Raw genomic sequence first — 14,180 nt, 5'->3', positions numbered from 1 at the left:
ATTGTGAGGTAAATTCAGAAACTTTACATTAGAAACTGGACAAGTCTCCAACAAGGGGAGCAGCATGTAGAGGAACTCTGGCTCAAGTTTAAAAGAATAGTTGACAATGCACAGGATAGACATGTACCCAGTAGAGGAGTTGATAACAGGAGGAAACCCTCATTGTATACAGTCACTATAAAGAAACAGACATCACACATAGTTGATGTAAAACAAAGTGTAGGGATGTACATACAGACATGCTGAATCAAACATGACTGGCTGTCAAGAGAGCAATGTGTGACCCATTCAATGACTGGAGACTGTAGCAGAGTATTGTCAAGTGATCTTCCATAGAACCCAAAAAAAATTCTGGTCATATGTAATGGCTGTTAATGGCACCAAAGTTAGTGTCCAGTCCCTAGTGAATAAGACAGGAACGTAAATTGAGGGTAGCAAAGCAAAAGCTGAAATGTTTAAGTCCATTTTCAAGCGTTCCTTTACAAAGAAAAACCTAGGAGAATTGCCCAAGTTTAGTCCTCGTACCACTGAAAAGAGGAATGGAATAAGTATTAGTGTCAGGGGTGTTGAGAAACAGCTGAAATAGTTAAAACTGAACCAAGCTCCAGGCCCCAATAGAGTCCCCATCAGATTCTGTACTGAATTTGCAGCTGAGTTAGTCCCTCTTCTAACTATAATCTATCATAGATCCCTGAAACAAAAACCATGCCAAGTTCTTGGAAAACGGCAAAGGTCACACCCTTCTACAAGAAGGGTAGGGCACATATTTCGAAAACATCGATCATGTGAAACCCGACACACACTTTTCTCACGTGACACACTGAAAGATTTGGATCAAGGCAACCAAGGAGATGCAATATTTCTTGATTTCCAAAAACCATTTGACTCAGTACTGCAAACATACCCTTATTGTGAATGGATTGAGGACTTGATGGTAGGCAGGACGCAGCATGTCATCTTGGATGGGGAGTCATCATCAGATGTAGAAGTAACTTCAGGTATGCCCCAGGGAAGTGTGTTGGGACTCTTGCTGTTCATATTGTATATTAATGACCTTGCAGACAACATTAACAGTAAAACCAGGCTTTTTGCAGATGGTGCAGTTATCTATAGTGAAGTACTATCTGAAAGAAGCTGCATAAATATTCAGTCAGATGTTGATAAGATTTCAAAGTGGCGAAGCCATTGGGGATGGCTTTAAATGTTAGTAAATGCAAAATTTTGCACTTCACAAAAAACATAGTATCCTACAACTATAATGTCAACAAGTCACTGTTGGAATTGGCCAACTCACACAAATACCTAGGTGTAATACTTCGTAGGGATATGAAATGTAATGATCACATAGGTTCTATTGTGGGTAACGATGGTGGGCTCTGGTTTATTGGTAGAATACTGGGGAAGTGCAACCAGTCCACAAAGGAGATTGTTTACAAATCACTTGTGCAATCAGTTCTAGAATATTGCTCAAGTGTGTGGGACACTTACCAGATAGAACTAACGGGGGATATTGAATGTATACAGAGAAGGACAGTGCGAATGGTCACAGGTTTGTTTAATCCTTGGCAGAGTGTCCCAGAGATAATGAAGGAACTGAACTGGCAAACTCTAAGATAAACGTAAACTATGCCAAGAAAGTCTGTTAAAGTTTCAAGAACCAGCTTAACATGATTACAAATATACTACAACCCCATACATATCACTCACATAGGGATCATGAGGGTAATATTAGAACAATTACTGCATGCATGGAGACATTCAAACAAACACTCTTCCTGCACTCCATAAGTGAAGGGAACAGTAAGCAACTCTAATAAGTGGTACAATGGGATGTACCACCTGCCATGAACCTCATGTTGGTCTGCAGAGTATAGATGAAGATGTATGTATATCATGCATAAACTATGGAGAGAGAGGAAAAAAAAAAGGGGGGGGGGGGCAGCACTACTTAACTTTTACCAGGAAATGTCCCATCTATAGTTCATGATAGTAATGTCTTGTCATTCTGATCTCAACATCTCACTCATCAGGGGTGATGCTGACTCAGTGTTCCAGATAGAATGATGGGTGGACATGAAGACAATAAGGTATCTGAACTTTGAGTCACAACCAGGTGCCTGTAGTGGGAGGTAGTGCAGAGAGAGAGAGAGAGAGAGAGAGAGAGAGAGAGAGAGAGAGAGAGAGAGTGGGGGGGGGGGGGGGGCATTATTCATGTAAATTGCATATAAAGAAACTAACATTGCACAATATGGGCCAACAAGTGAGGCACTGCAGTTCTTATGACACTTACACACTGTCAAACAGTCTATTTAGATTTTCTATGATTTTCCTAAATCATCTCAGGCAGATTCCAAAATGGGTCTTTCAGAAAGGACTCCATCCGTTCTATCCTCAGAAAACATACTTGTGTATATTAGATATAGGATAAAGTGAGGTTAACTGGCCACTGAAGTTACCTGAAACATTATTAAAAATGGGCAACTGGGTCAATCCATACCAAGTGGTCTAAGAAAAAAAAATAATTGGTTGCTTGACCACCTCAGAAAAATTTTATATTTGCTGGGTGAATTCCCCAATGTTTAGTAGTTGCAAAAATGTTTTTAAAGAAATTTGTTGTTTATTATTTTGAAATGGCGGCCATATTTGTTCCAGGCCACCTGTGTTCTTTTGTAATTGCAAGCATCTACATCTTTTACAAAATTGTTAAGGCTTTCGTGGCAACTTGTTGACAAACTTCCTATTGGCTTCTGTCTCGGGTTCTTCGGCTGACGTTCATCTACATCTTTTACAATTATTCAGTAGTGGATTGTCCTAAGTATTTCAGATAAAATGCATTTAGTTCAACACACTCTGGGCTACAAATTAACATAATTATCACTTACCTGAATGTATTCTTTAATATATTTTAAATAGTTCAAAGTTATCCGCCACAAATTAAAGAAAAAAAACTATTTTGAACAGTAGTTTTCCAAAGAAAGATTAATTTCTCAGCTTTAATATTTTTTCTACGACTACACTGTATAGTATAATTACTTTTTATAGAGTGTCAATGGTGAGCAGCTTTCACTTAAAAAATACACTATTTTAAAAAATGGATTTTTTTTTTTAAATTTTCCATTTTGTGGCCTGCAATATCTTTGTTGGGGGATCAGATACAAATCTGAAAATTTCACAGTTAATAGACCTTCCTGATTTCAAACTTTAGTATAAATTTCAACTTTGAGATTCAATTGGAAATTATGGAAAAAAATTACAAACACGAGTCAAAAATAAATTTTTTAACATCTGCAATATCTAGGCTTATGGAATAAAACGTATCAGTTACAGTATATAATTTAATCATACCTATGATTAATTACTTTTTTTATTGAAAATAAGCCTACTAATTACATTATATTGTTCTCTTGTTATTTGTTTCTAGTACATCGATCACTGAACATCTGAGAAATTTGTTCACTCAGTTTGCATGTTAGATTATAAGGTCACCCAGTCACAGTTGTAAATTCTATGGAAGACAGCTTCCTTGGTACATTTTTAAGTGGCATCCAAATTTGATCCTTCTCATTTTTAAAAAAAAATGTCCTTGGTCCTGGAGGGTGATAAAATACAACATGTACATCTTGGTTTTGACAGTCAGTATTATCAACTTAGCCAATCCACCACTGTTCATTGTAAACACAAGCCACTATGTCTTTATTTTGACTAACCAGTTGTAAAAGTTTTCCACACTGATGAAGTTCACTATCATGCAAAGTTGATGTGATCTTACACTTCAATAAGTTGTGTGAATGGGGTACAAAACAATGAAAAGATCAAGTGCCTTTAATCTTCTGACAAGTGTTGAACCTCAAGACACTGTCCTAGACATCTTGTATTTACTCACATTGTACAAAAAACATAGGTAATTCCTTTGATATGTTTTTTTACAGAATTCAAACATTTCTTGAGGTGTTATGATATGATTTGTCATCGGTCTGTAGCAGACTTGCTTTTGTGACAGCTCACTTTGTTGTACCCCCAACACCATCACAAGCATTCTTCCCATGGCATGAGGCAAAAAAGTGCCATTCTACTCTCAAACTCAAAATTTTCTTTATGAAAGGAGATGTGTATATATAGACTTTCTGCCTAATCTGAAAAGTAAATGAGGTTTTTTTTATGGAAGGTTGCTGCTGTTTAATGTAGTTTGTTAATTTTAGTTGAGAAATGTGCACTGCTGTAGTGTTGTGTTCAAGGTAGTCACTTATGACACAAAACCTGTGGTTCATTAGGGTTTATCTTCCATCTTTATAATAGAATACAAATGGATGAACTGTGGCCTGTTTGTTTACCCAGTAGTGCCCTTGTATTTCATCTTGAACTACAAAGGAATAATTTTCAGAAAAGTCAGCAAAAACTAAGCATTCATCAGCTGCCAAGGTTTCCTTTTTGTCTTTCAAAAATTTACTTTGAGCTTTTGCAATAAAATGATGCATTTTCAGATTTTCAAGGTTAGCCACCAACAATTCAAAAACTCTTCTCATGATTTTATGACTGTCATCATTTCAGTTCTGTCTTGTGTCGCCCACTACTTGTATTTTATATTGTCAGGCATCAAATCGTCTTCTTCGGATTCTTCAGACATATCAAGTAAGGCTTGTTTGCCTAGACAATCTTCACATTTTCCCTTGATCATACAATCTTAACTGTCAATATTGCATACCGTGATTTCCAAAAGGTCTTTATAGTCAACTCTAAGATTGGCCCCATCTATCAACAACTTTACGTTCTGACGATACAAACAAACGAACACAAACATGGGTGCCAGATAACCCTGAAACAATACACCATCCTGGTCTCAACTCACAGAACTTTGATCTTCCAATTTTAATGTCAGGATTTTCTTTTTTAAATTCAGTGAATAGTTCATTTAAATTACACACTATTAACCTTTTTTGTCTCTGAATCTTCGAACCATTTTCTTTCACAGACATAGTCTTTTTTGCTAGACATCAAACGGCTGTTATTGTCATCGTGATAATACTTAATAACTTTATTGATTGTGTTTTCATCTACCAAATTAGATGCACTTTTCTTTTGTAATGCTGTAAAAATTCCCTGTTCTTTTACTAATAGCCTTGTTAACTTGACAAGACGCTCTGACGCATTAAATTCATCAATAATGCTCACTCCAAGAATTCGGCAGTAAACTGATAATTTTATCCTCTTTGCTTTAAGTACTGCATTTTGTTTTTAGTTTTTCTATCTAATCATCATATTCGGTTGGTGAAGTTTTAGAACTTCCATCTGTTTTAGTACAAATTGTATTTTAAAATGAAACTTCCAAATTCTTTGACTTTCTCAATTTTTGTATTCAAGGCACTTGGTTTTTTATCTTGACTTAGTTTTCTAATTTTACTATATCTAGGATTTCACAATCTGTAACTACTTTTTTTATGGTTGCTGGTAAGTCACAAAATTCTGTATCTATTTCACTATCACTTGTGAATTACAAATATCTTAGAATAACATGTTGGACACAATGATTTTCCTGGTATGAAATTGACAAGTGGGCTTTTATTTTTAGAATAATGATCAAATGTTATTTCTCGCAGACCTTTTGTTATAGGTTTCTTACGTCCCTCAAAAGGGTCCATGCAAGACTGACCGAAAAGGTGATGAAATTTTTGTAAGTATTTCATTTCATGGTACTTGCATGTTGATTTGACCTCTGGGCCGACTCAAAGTAAAACAACACTTTTTCCTTCTTCACTGTAATCTTCGATTAAAGTAATGTCTTTAGGATACACTCCATACACACTTTATGACATGCTTCATTAATAATAACACCAACAGAACACTGAGACACCATTTTTCAACTGCATACTTCAAGAACTTCTAGCTAAATAAGTGTGAATAGACAACTGTTAGTGTAAGGGGGAAGACAACAATCAGACTTGTATAGGCTTGCAGATGCAACTGTTAGCTTGCTGAAACAATTACCACAGCACTGTTTCAACAAATAATCATTAGCTAGTGTAATGTGGTGTGCTACATTATGCAATTGGTGTACTTTATTTGATTAGCCTACTAGATATCGCAGATGTTAAAAAACATTTTTGATTCGTGTTTGAAATCTTTTTTCCATAACTTCCAACTGAATCTCAAAGTTGAAATTTATACTGAAGTTTGATATCATAAAGGTCTATTAACTGTGAAATTTTCAGATTTTTATTTGGTCCCCCAACAAAGATGTTGCAGGCCACAAAATAGAAAAATTAAAAAAAATCCATATTTTAAAATAGTGTATTTTTTAAGTATAAGCTGCTCACCATTGATACTCTATAAAAGTAATTATACTATACAGTTTAATACCAGAAAAAATATTATAGCTGAGAAATTAATATTTCGTTGGAAAACGACTGTTCAACAATTGAGTTTTTTTTTAATTTGTGGTTGATAACTGAACTATTAAAAATATTTCAAAGAGTACATTCAGTTAAGTGATAATGATGTTAATTTGTAGCACATAGTGTGTTGAACTAAATGCATTTTATCTGAAAGGCTTAGGATAATCCACTACTGAATAACTGAAAAAAATGTAGATGCTTGAAAAATATCAAACAACGCATGCAGCCTTGAACAAATATGGCCACCACTTCAAAATAATAGACAATAATTTAAAAAAAATATTTTTGTGACTACTAAACATTGGGGAATTCACCCAGCAAATATAAAATTTTTCTGAGGTGGTCAAGCACCCAGTGCTGCGACCACTAGGTATGGACTGACCTAACTAGAAAAACTGTAGTCTTTAGTTGCGTTAAGTTCATAACCCACCACCTCATCTGATGTTTTGTCAAATAAAATAGGCAACTGCCATGCTATTAACCATTGCCAAGTTAACATTGGAAGTACCGTTTCTTTTTTTAATTTTTTGTTTTTATTTAATCGTTAATCATTGAATATCAATTAGGTTTGTGACGGTTCCATTAACAATATTATTTTGAAAGTTTCTTTATGTACCTCATTTTCAGATATTCTTTTGGTTTAGGTTATGCTGATGCAAAATTTATTTCCCTAGCTAGTATGGGGTTAAGCACACATTTTAGCATTACCACATCAGTGGTTCAACTAACCCCACTAAAAACAGAGCTTATAGCTACGATTACGCTCACTGTTATATTCCAATAAAAGTGTTATCAAGCATAACAACTAGGCATACTGTGAAATAATGTAGCCCTAGTTCATAATGCTAAGAATATGACAGAATCATCAGTCACTGAGGTTACTTACCTCACTGCTAAAAGATAGTCAACATATCCATGTGATGAGTGGTGCCCCCTGGTGATGTGTTTACGTGTTGTGTGTTAGGTGATGCTTTCAGTTTAGTTTGCATGTGTGGCATGTTTTATATGTGGCATATTGTTGTGGTCGGTAGTTCTTTCTAGTGGAGTGTTTATAGGTAATGTGTTATGTGATGTATGGGGTTCATTTGCATGGTAGCAATGCACATTTGTGGTATTGGTGGGGATTGTGCTTTCAGCGGAATATTTTTCAGTTATTTAATGATTTTGGTTTTGTTATGTCTATGTTATTGTAGTTTTTTCTGTTCGTTGTGAGTAAATTTTGGTAAATTGCTTTCTCTATGTCTTTGGTGTAGGTTTGGATATGACTCACAACGTCAACGGTTTTTGGTTGTCGGCAATGATGGGAGACAGTGCGTTGTCTCTAATAAAATTTCTTCAGCTATTCGGCCTGTTGGCTGAAGTCGTGAAGTGTTCAGTGTGTCATGAAGAAATGAGGCTTACTAAAGTTCCGGCGTCTCAGACCAACGACTGTTACATGTGGAGATGATGTAAGGGTAACAAGTCAAGGGAAGTGTTCGATTCCAATTTAGATTTTCTAGTTAAGGATTAAGTGTGGCAGTGGTGAAAGTTTTGAGATTTATAGTGTGGTATCTGTAGTTGCTGCTGACCTAGATAGGTCAAGGGAAGTGTTCAATTTCAGTTTTGTTGGTCTGTTGTGCTTTTTGATGTAGCGATGATTGTGGACGTGGTTTTAGTTTTGGGTTTCATGATTTGGTATCGGTATTTTCTATTGACCTATGTAGGTCAAGGGAAGCATTCAATTCCTGTGGATATTGTTTTCAGTTGATTTTGGGAAGGTTGTGGTCATTTTATTTTATCGTTTTTGTTGTTTGGTTTAGTGGCGCGTGTTTATTTTTAGTTTGTCCCCACCCAAAAACCCCCAATTTCCCCCACTGTCCCATTAGTTTCATTATATTTTTGGAGGAATATGTATTTGATGGTTTTTCGATCTATTTTTGCGTTTGTTGTCATGTTTATGTAATGATGTCATAGTCGCGATATGGTAGTAGTTATGAATGGTCGTTTCCGCCATATTGGTGATGTCACTGGTCAAAGCAGACGGGTGGAATCGGACTTTTCCGTTAACCCGAGTCATCAATGGTTTTGTAGGATATGTAGTAGATATAGGAAGATGCTAGAACAGGAGGGGAAAATTGCCACCCTTCAGGCTGAGTTAGACAAGGTCAGGGGAGATCTTGACAGGAGGGAGAAGGGTAAAGAGAAGTGGGAAGTGGCAACAGGCAACAGGATGAATAGGCCTAGAACTTTGTCTGACAGCTTCATGGTGAATGTGGGAAACAGATTTGACCTGCTGCTTCAGTTAGAAGCTGGTGAACCTCAAGCAGTTGCAGGTGTAGACAGGGAACAACAAACTTTCAGCAGCAAATCGAAGAGTAAGAATGTAGGGAAATTAGTAAAGAGAAAGAAAGTGTTGTTGTTAGGTAGTTCCCATGGAAGAGGTGTTAGTCAATTTTTGCAGGATGAACTAGGATCAGAATACCAGGTCACCAATCTTTTTAAAGCTAGTGCTGGTTCGAGCACACGACAGATGACTTAGGATCACTTTGTAAAGATTCACTAAGGCAGACACCATGGTTACAGTGGGTGGGTCAGGTAATAGTACTGACAGAGATCCTGGGTACAGTACAGATTGGGACCTGGCAAAGATTGCATCAGCATACTAGTGTTGAGTTTGTATCTGTTCTTGGGTGCCATGACCAACCTCATTTGAGCTCTTCTGTCGGAAGAGTTAATTTGGAGTTGGAAAGGCTGTATATGTCGGGTGCGGGGTCACACATTGGTGTGGTTCCTGTTGATTCTCTCAATAGGTGCGATTATACTAGGCATGGCCCTCACCTCAACAGGCAAGGGAAGGGTACACTGGCTGGGAAAATAGCACGGCAGTTAAAGGGGGAAGGCACTGTCACAAGCGATACAATACCACTGGTTACAGGGTTCAGAAAAGACCCTTTTTTTAGGGTAGGGAGAACAGAAGGAAACAAAGTTTTAAGAGAGGCTAGGATCGAGAAAAATCTTCAGTTTGAGAAAGGAACCAAAAAACATTATTCTAGCTTATTACATCAGCATAAACAGCTGTTGGTTAAGAATTTTCAACAACCAACAAAATTTCAACTTTACCCAATTTTAACTCAATCAATGTGAAATGTCAGGTATCTTTATTTCATCAAAATATTCGAGGGCCCGAGCACCTGCAGGTAACAAATCTGTTCATAAACCACCTTTAAGCTGTACTGGCCCATTTAACAACCAAAAACAAAGAATTAGTGGTTGCTGGTGACTACAATGTAGATTTCCTTAAAGACTCTCCCAATGAGATATCTGGGTTAATTTAGTAACACTATCACTCAACTTAATTCCCACTGTAAAGTTCCCCACCAGGGTAGCCAATTGCTCACAAACAGCCACTGATTACATCGAAAGTCCAATGAACAAAACTATATTACAAAACCAATAGTCAATGGCCTCTCTAACCATGACATGCAGTTCCTTCAGTTAAATGTTAATACTGAACAGGATATAAAATCTGTTAAATCTGAATTCAAGAGGGTAATCAATAAGCCAAAAATTATTTATTTTAGGAAACTCCTCAGAGACATTCACTGGAATGATGTTTTCAGTGTTCATGGCATGAACGAAAAATATAGCACTTTTGCTAATAAAGTGCTTACCTTATTGGAACACTGTTTTCCCCCAAAACTAACCAAGGTTAGAGCAAAGTCTACAAAGAACCCATGGATTACTCAAGGAATAAAGATATCTTGTAAAACAAAAAGAAACCTGTACCCGTCAATCCAAAACAGTTCTGATGTTGATGCTATTGCACATTACAAGAAATACTGCAAAATATTAAAGACTGTAACATTGACATCAAAGCAAACATATTACAAGGAAAGACAGTCATATCAGGTAACAAAATGAAGACAATATGGGATATAGTGAAGGAGAAGACCAGTACAACCAGACATGAAGAGGGGCAAATAGCATTAAGAGTAAGTGTATAGTGTTGCAGAACTTTTTAACAAACATTTTATAACTGTTACTGGAAATAAGGGGTTGTCAGGTTCTGCAGATGCTGCCACGGGATACTTCAAACCAGACATTTCAAGTAACTTCCGTAATATGAATTTGACCCTCACTACCCCAGGAGAAGTAATGTCCATCATAAAATCTTTAAAATCAGAAACATCTAGTGGGTATGATGAAATATCAACAAAGTTAATTAAAGAATGTGATTCTGAGTTAAGTAAGCTATCTGTGTAACCAGTCGTTTATCCGTGGAATATTTCCTGAATGGTTGAAATATGCTGAAGTTAAGCCACTATTTAATAAGGGAGATAAAGAAATAGCATCAAATTTCCATCCAATTTCACGTTTGCCAGCATTCTCAAAAATTTTAGAAAAGGTAATGTACAATCATCTTTATAACCATCTTATCACAAATAACATACTGTCATAGTCGCAGTTCGGATTTCTAAAGGGTTCTGATATTGAGAAGGCTATCTACATGCTGAAGATAAGGTGGGTAGATCACGTAACTAATGAGGAGGTATTGAATAGGATTGGGGAGAAGAGAAGTTTGTGGCACAACTTGACTAGAAGAAGGGATCAGTTGGTAGGACATGTTTTGAGGCATCAAGGGATCACAAATTTAGCATTGGAGGGCAGCGTGGAGGGTAAAAATCATAGAGCGAGACCAAGAGATCAATACACTAAGCAGATTCAGAAGGATGTAGGTTGCAGTAGGTACTGGGAGATGAAGAAGCTTGCACAGGATAGAGTAGCATGGAGAGCTGCATCAAACCAGTCTCAGCACTGAAGACCACAACAACAACAACAACAACAACATCTACACTTGCAGTGAAAACCTACTTAATTAATTAGACAAAAAGTTTCAGGCAACCGGTATATTTTGTGATCTGTCAAAGGCATTTGACTGTGTAAATCACAATATCCTTTTAAGTAAATTAGAATATTATGGTGTAACAGGAAATGCTGCAAAATGGTTCAAATCTTATATCTCTGGCAGGAAACAAAACGGTTACTAGGAAAGAGACGTGTATTAAGTTATCGGGCATCATTCAACTGGAACCTAATTACATGTGGGGCCCCACAAGGTTCCATCTTAGGGCCCTTACTTTTTCTTGTGTACATCAATGACCTTTCATCAGTAACATTACCAAATGACAAGTTTATTTTGTTTGCCAGTGATACTAACATTGCAATAAATAGCAAATCAAGTGTAGCCTTACAAAGATCGGCTAATAAAATATTTGTGGACATTAATTACCGGTTCCTAGCCAATTCTCTGTCACTTAACTTTGGAAAAAAAAAAAAAACCACTACATGCATTTCAGAACTTTTAACATATGATAACAAGCAAATAAAGAAGTGGACAGTGTTAAATTGTTGGGATTACAGCTTGATAATAAATTCAACTGGGAGGAGCACACCACAGAACTGCTGAAGCATCAAAACAAATCTCTATTTGCAATGTAAATTCTGTCAGACATAGGGGACATAAATATGAAAAAGCTGGTATACTATGCTTACTTTCATCCATAATCTCAGATGGGATTATTTTTTGGGGTAATTCAAGACAAGCTAAAGTTTTCCAGGTACAAAAACGTCCAATAAGAGTTATATGTCGTGTGAACTCAAGAGCATCCTGCAGAGGGCTGTCTAGGGAACTAGGGATACTAACTGCTACTTCCCAATACATTTATTTCTTAATGAAATGTGTCTTTAAAAATATATCACTTTTTCAAACCAGCAGCTCAGTTCATGGAATCACTACTAGAAATAAGAATAATCTCAAGGATTTAAAGTCACTTACTCTTGAACAAAAATGTGTGCATTATTCAAGAACACACATTTTCAATAGCCTGCCAGCAGCCATAAAAAGCTTAACAACCAAGTAAATTCAGTTTAAGAGAAGCCTAAGGATTTATTGGTGAACCAACTGATTTTTGTGTGTGAATGAGTGTGTGAGCGCGTGCCCCAAGTACAATCAAACTTCTTCACCATTTCAGTACAATAATGTGTTCATTGCAAATAAGTACTGTAGTAGTCCTATTATATGTTTATTGCCTCATATATTTTTTAAAAAATTTAAAATCAGTGCATTAATGCAATTTTAGTAAATGAGTGTTGTGAAATCCACTTGGGACCTGTGGAAGGTACATTAGCTTATTTGTTTTAGTTGCAAATATTTATCATGTATTATTGTTTTTCTGACACGTTCTACATCCTGGATGATCTGGATCTTCTCACTATGGATCAAATGCAATGAAAGTAAATCTAATCTAATCATGATCTCACAAAAAGCACAGAGGTTTCAATCAAACACTTGACGGTGGTGGACTAGTTGACAGAACATTGGTCTTGCCATCATTCACTGAAGTACATACAGCATCTTTATGCCTGTTGTATTGAATCAATGAGCACATACTTTTCAACCTGAAAGCTCTCAGCCAGCTTATCTAACTAACCAACTTTTGCTGGCCGAATCTCCCCAAAGAACTAATCTCCTGTATACTTCCAATGTTGATTATTCTGACACGATTGTAACTGCAGATCTGAACATTTGTAGCCCTCCTGAAGAAGTAAAAGCAAGTAGTGAAAGAAGTGAGATGGTGTCTCCATACAGGATTTAGCCTAATACCAAGACAATTCTTTTTTTTAAAAAAAAGAATTCAAAAAGAAAGATTTATGGCTTGAAAGAATCCAGAAAGTCTTAAGGGCATGTTACCTATGACAACTCATCTTCGGCAGAGCCCTTCCCTATATGGTGAAGGCATTGTGTCTTCTTCAGGAACTTTCTTAAATGTGAAAGTCAATGGCAAAAGTTCTATAACATTCACACATTACATTGGCTTAATATTTTAAAACTTGAAATATATTAGCAAAGTGTCATTTTACTCATTTACATGACTGAAACAATGAAATTATACAAACATATGAAAGAATTTTATACTGCAGAGAAGCTTCTACTGAAATTATCTTATGCATTTCAATGAAGACTTACACCACATCGAACACTACTGTTGACTACATTTTTACTTATTCGAACTTGCACATGCGGATTCGAAACGTAAAGTTCCTTGAAAACAAACTATAATACGTCAAAAGTATTGATATGTCAGTAATACATACCACCACACACACAAAAATGCGGCACGTACCAACAAAATACACCTATTATTATTACACTTGATAATGAGTGAATAACATCTTGCTAGGGTCATTAAGATTACGCAAGTAGTATGTATGTTCCTAAGAAAACAAAATTTTACGTACTCCAGTGTAGAGAACTTCAGGGTTTGTATTTGGTGCTGGAATGGCTGCTGCTGTTGCCATGCACGATTTCTGAATCTGGCTAACGCCAGCCTTAACAAATGAGCGCAACATATTGTTTGGTGCTACCTCCACTCACTCGATAAAAACTACAACTGACTAACTCACTAAGCTGTCAATCTTATACCGGCTACTACTGTGTTTGATTATCAGCAAGTGCGGAAGGCTAACAGCGCTGCCAACCTCAAATATAAATCTGTGGCGCTAGGCATAAAGTACGGCGACGTAGTGCATTTCATTGCCAACTATTTATGCGAAATACATATGCAAAAAATACATGTAAAACACAAACATTAAAATTTCTGTGCTCGATTCTTTTACACTAAATACAAAATTATATTATAGTAATAATTACAAAAACAGCACAGTCTTACCAAATAGTTAGCAATTGAAACACAAATTATGAAGAAAATATACTTTCCTTTATGATATTAAGTGCAGTACAGGAAGGGAGGT

At 36.3% G+C, this 14,180-nt stretch overlaps 1 protein-coding gene across 1 annotated transcript in view; it reads right to left on the bottom strand.

Annotated features, from left to right (window-relative positions):
• Positions 1-13,896, bottom strand: part of LOC126198449 (aldehyde dehydrogenase, mitochondrial) — a 111,367-nt gene extending 97,471 nt beyond the window's left edge. Inside the window, exon 1 of the mRNA XM_049934777.1 lies at positions 13,668-13,896. Coding sequence (XP_049790734.1) covers positions 13,668-13,778 — 111 coding nt within the window. The 5' untranslated portion in view covers positions 13,779-13,896. The remainder of the gene's footprint in view (positions 1-13,667) is intronic.
• Between the last annotated feature and the right edge of the window lie 284 nt (positions 13,897-14,180).

The sequence above is a fragment of the Schistocerca nitens genome, chromosome 8 (genome assembly GCF_023898315.1).
Source record: "Schistocerca nitens isolate TAMUIC-IGC-003100 chromosome 8, iqSchNite1.1, whole genome shotgun sequence".
In the NCBI taxonomy this organism is placed as follows: domain Eukaryota; kingdom Metazoa; phylum Arthropoda; class Insecta; order Orthoptera; family Acrididae; genus Schistocerca; species Schistocerca nitens.
This window is presented reverse-complemented; position numbering and strand designations above follow the sequence as displayed.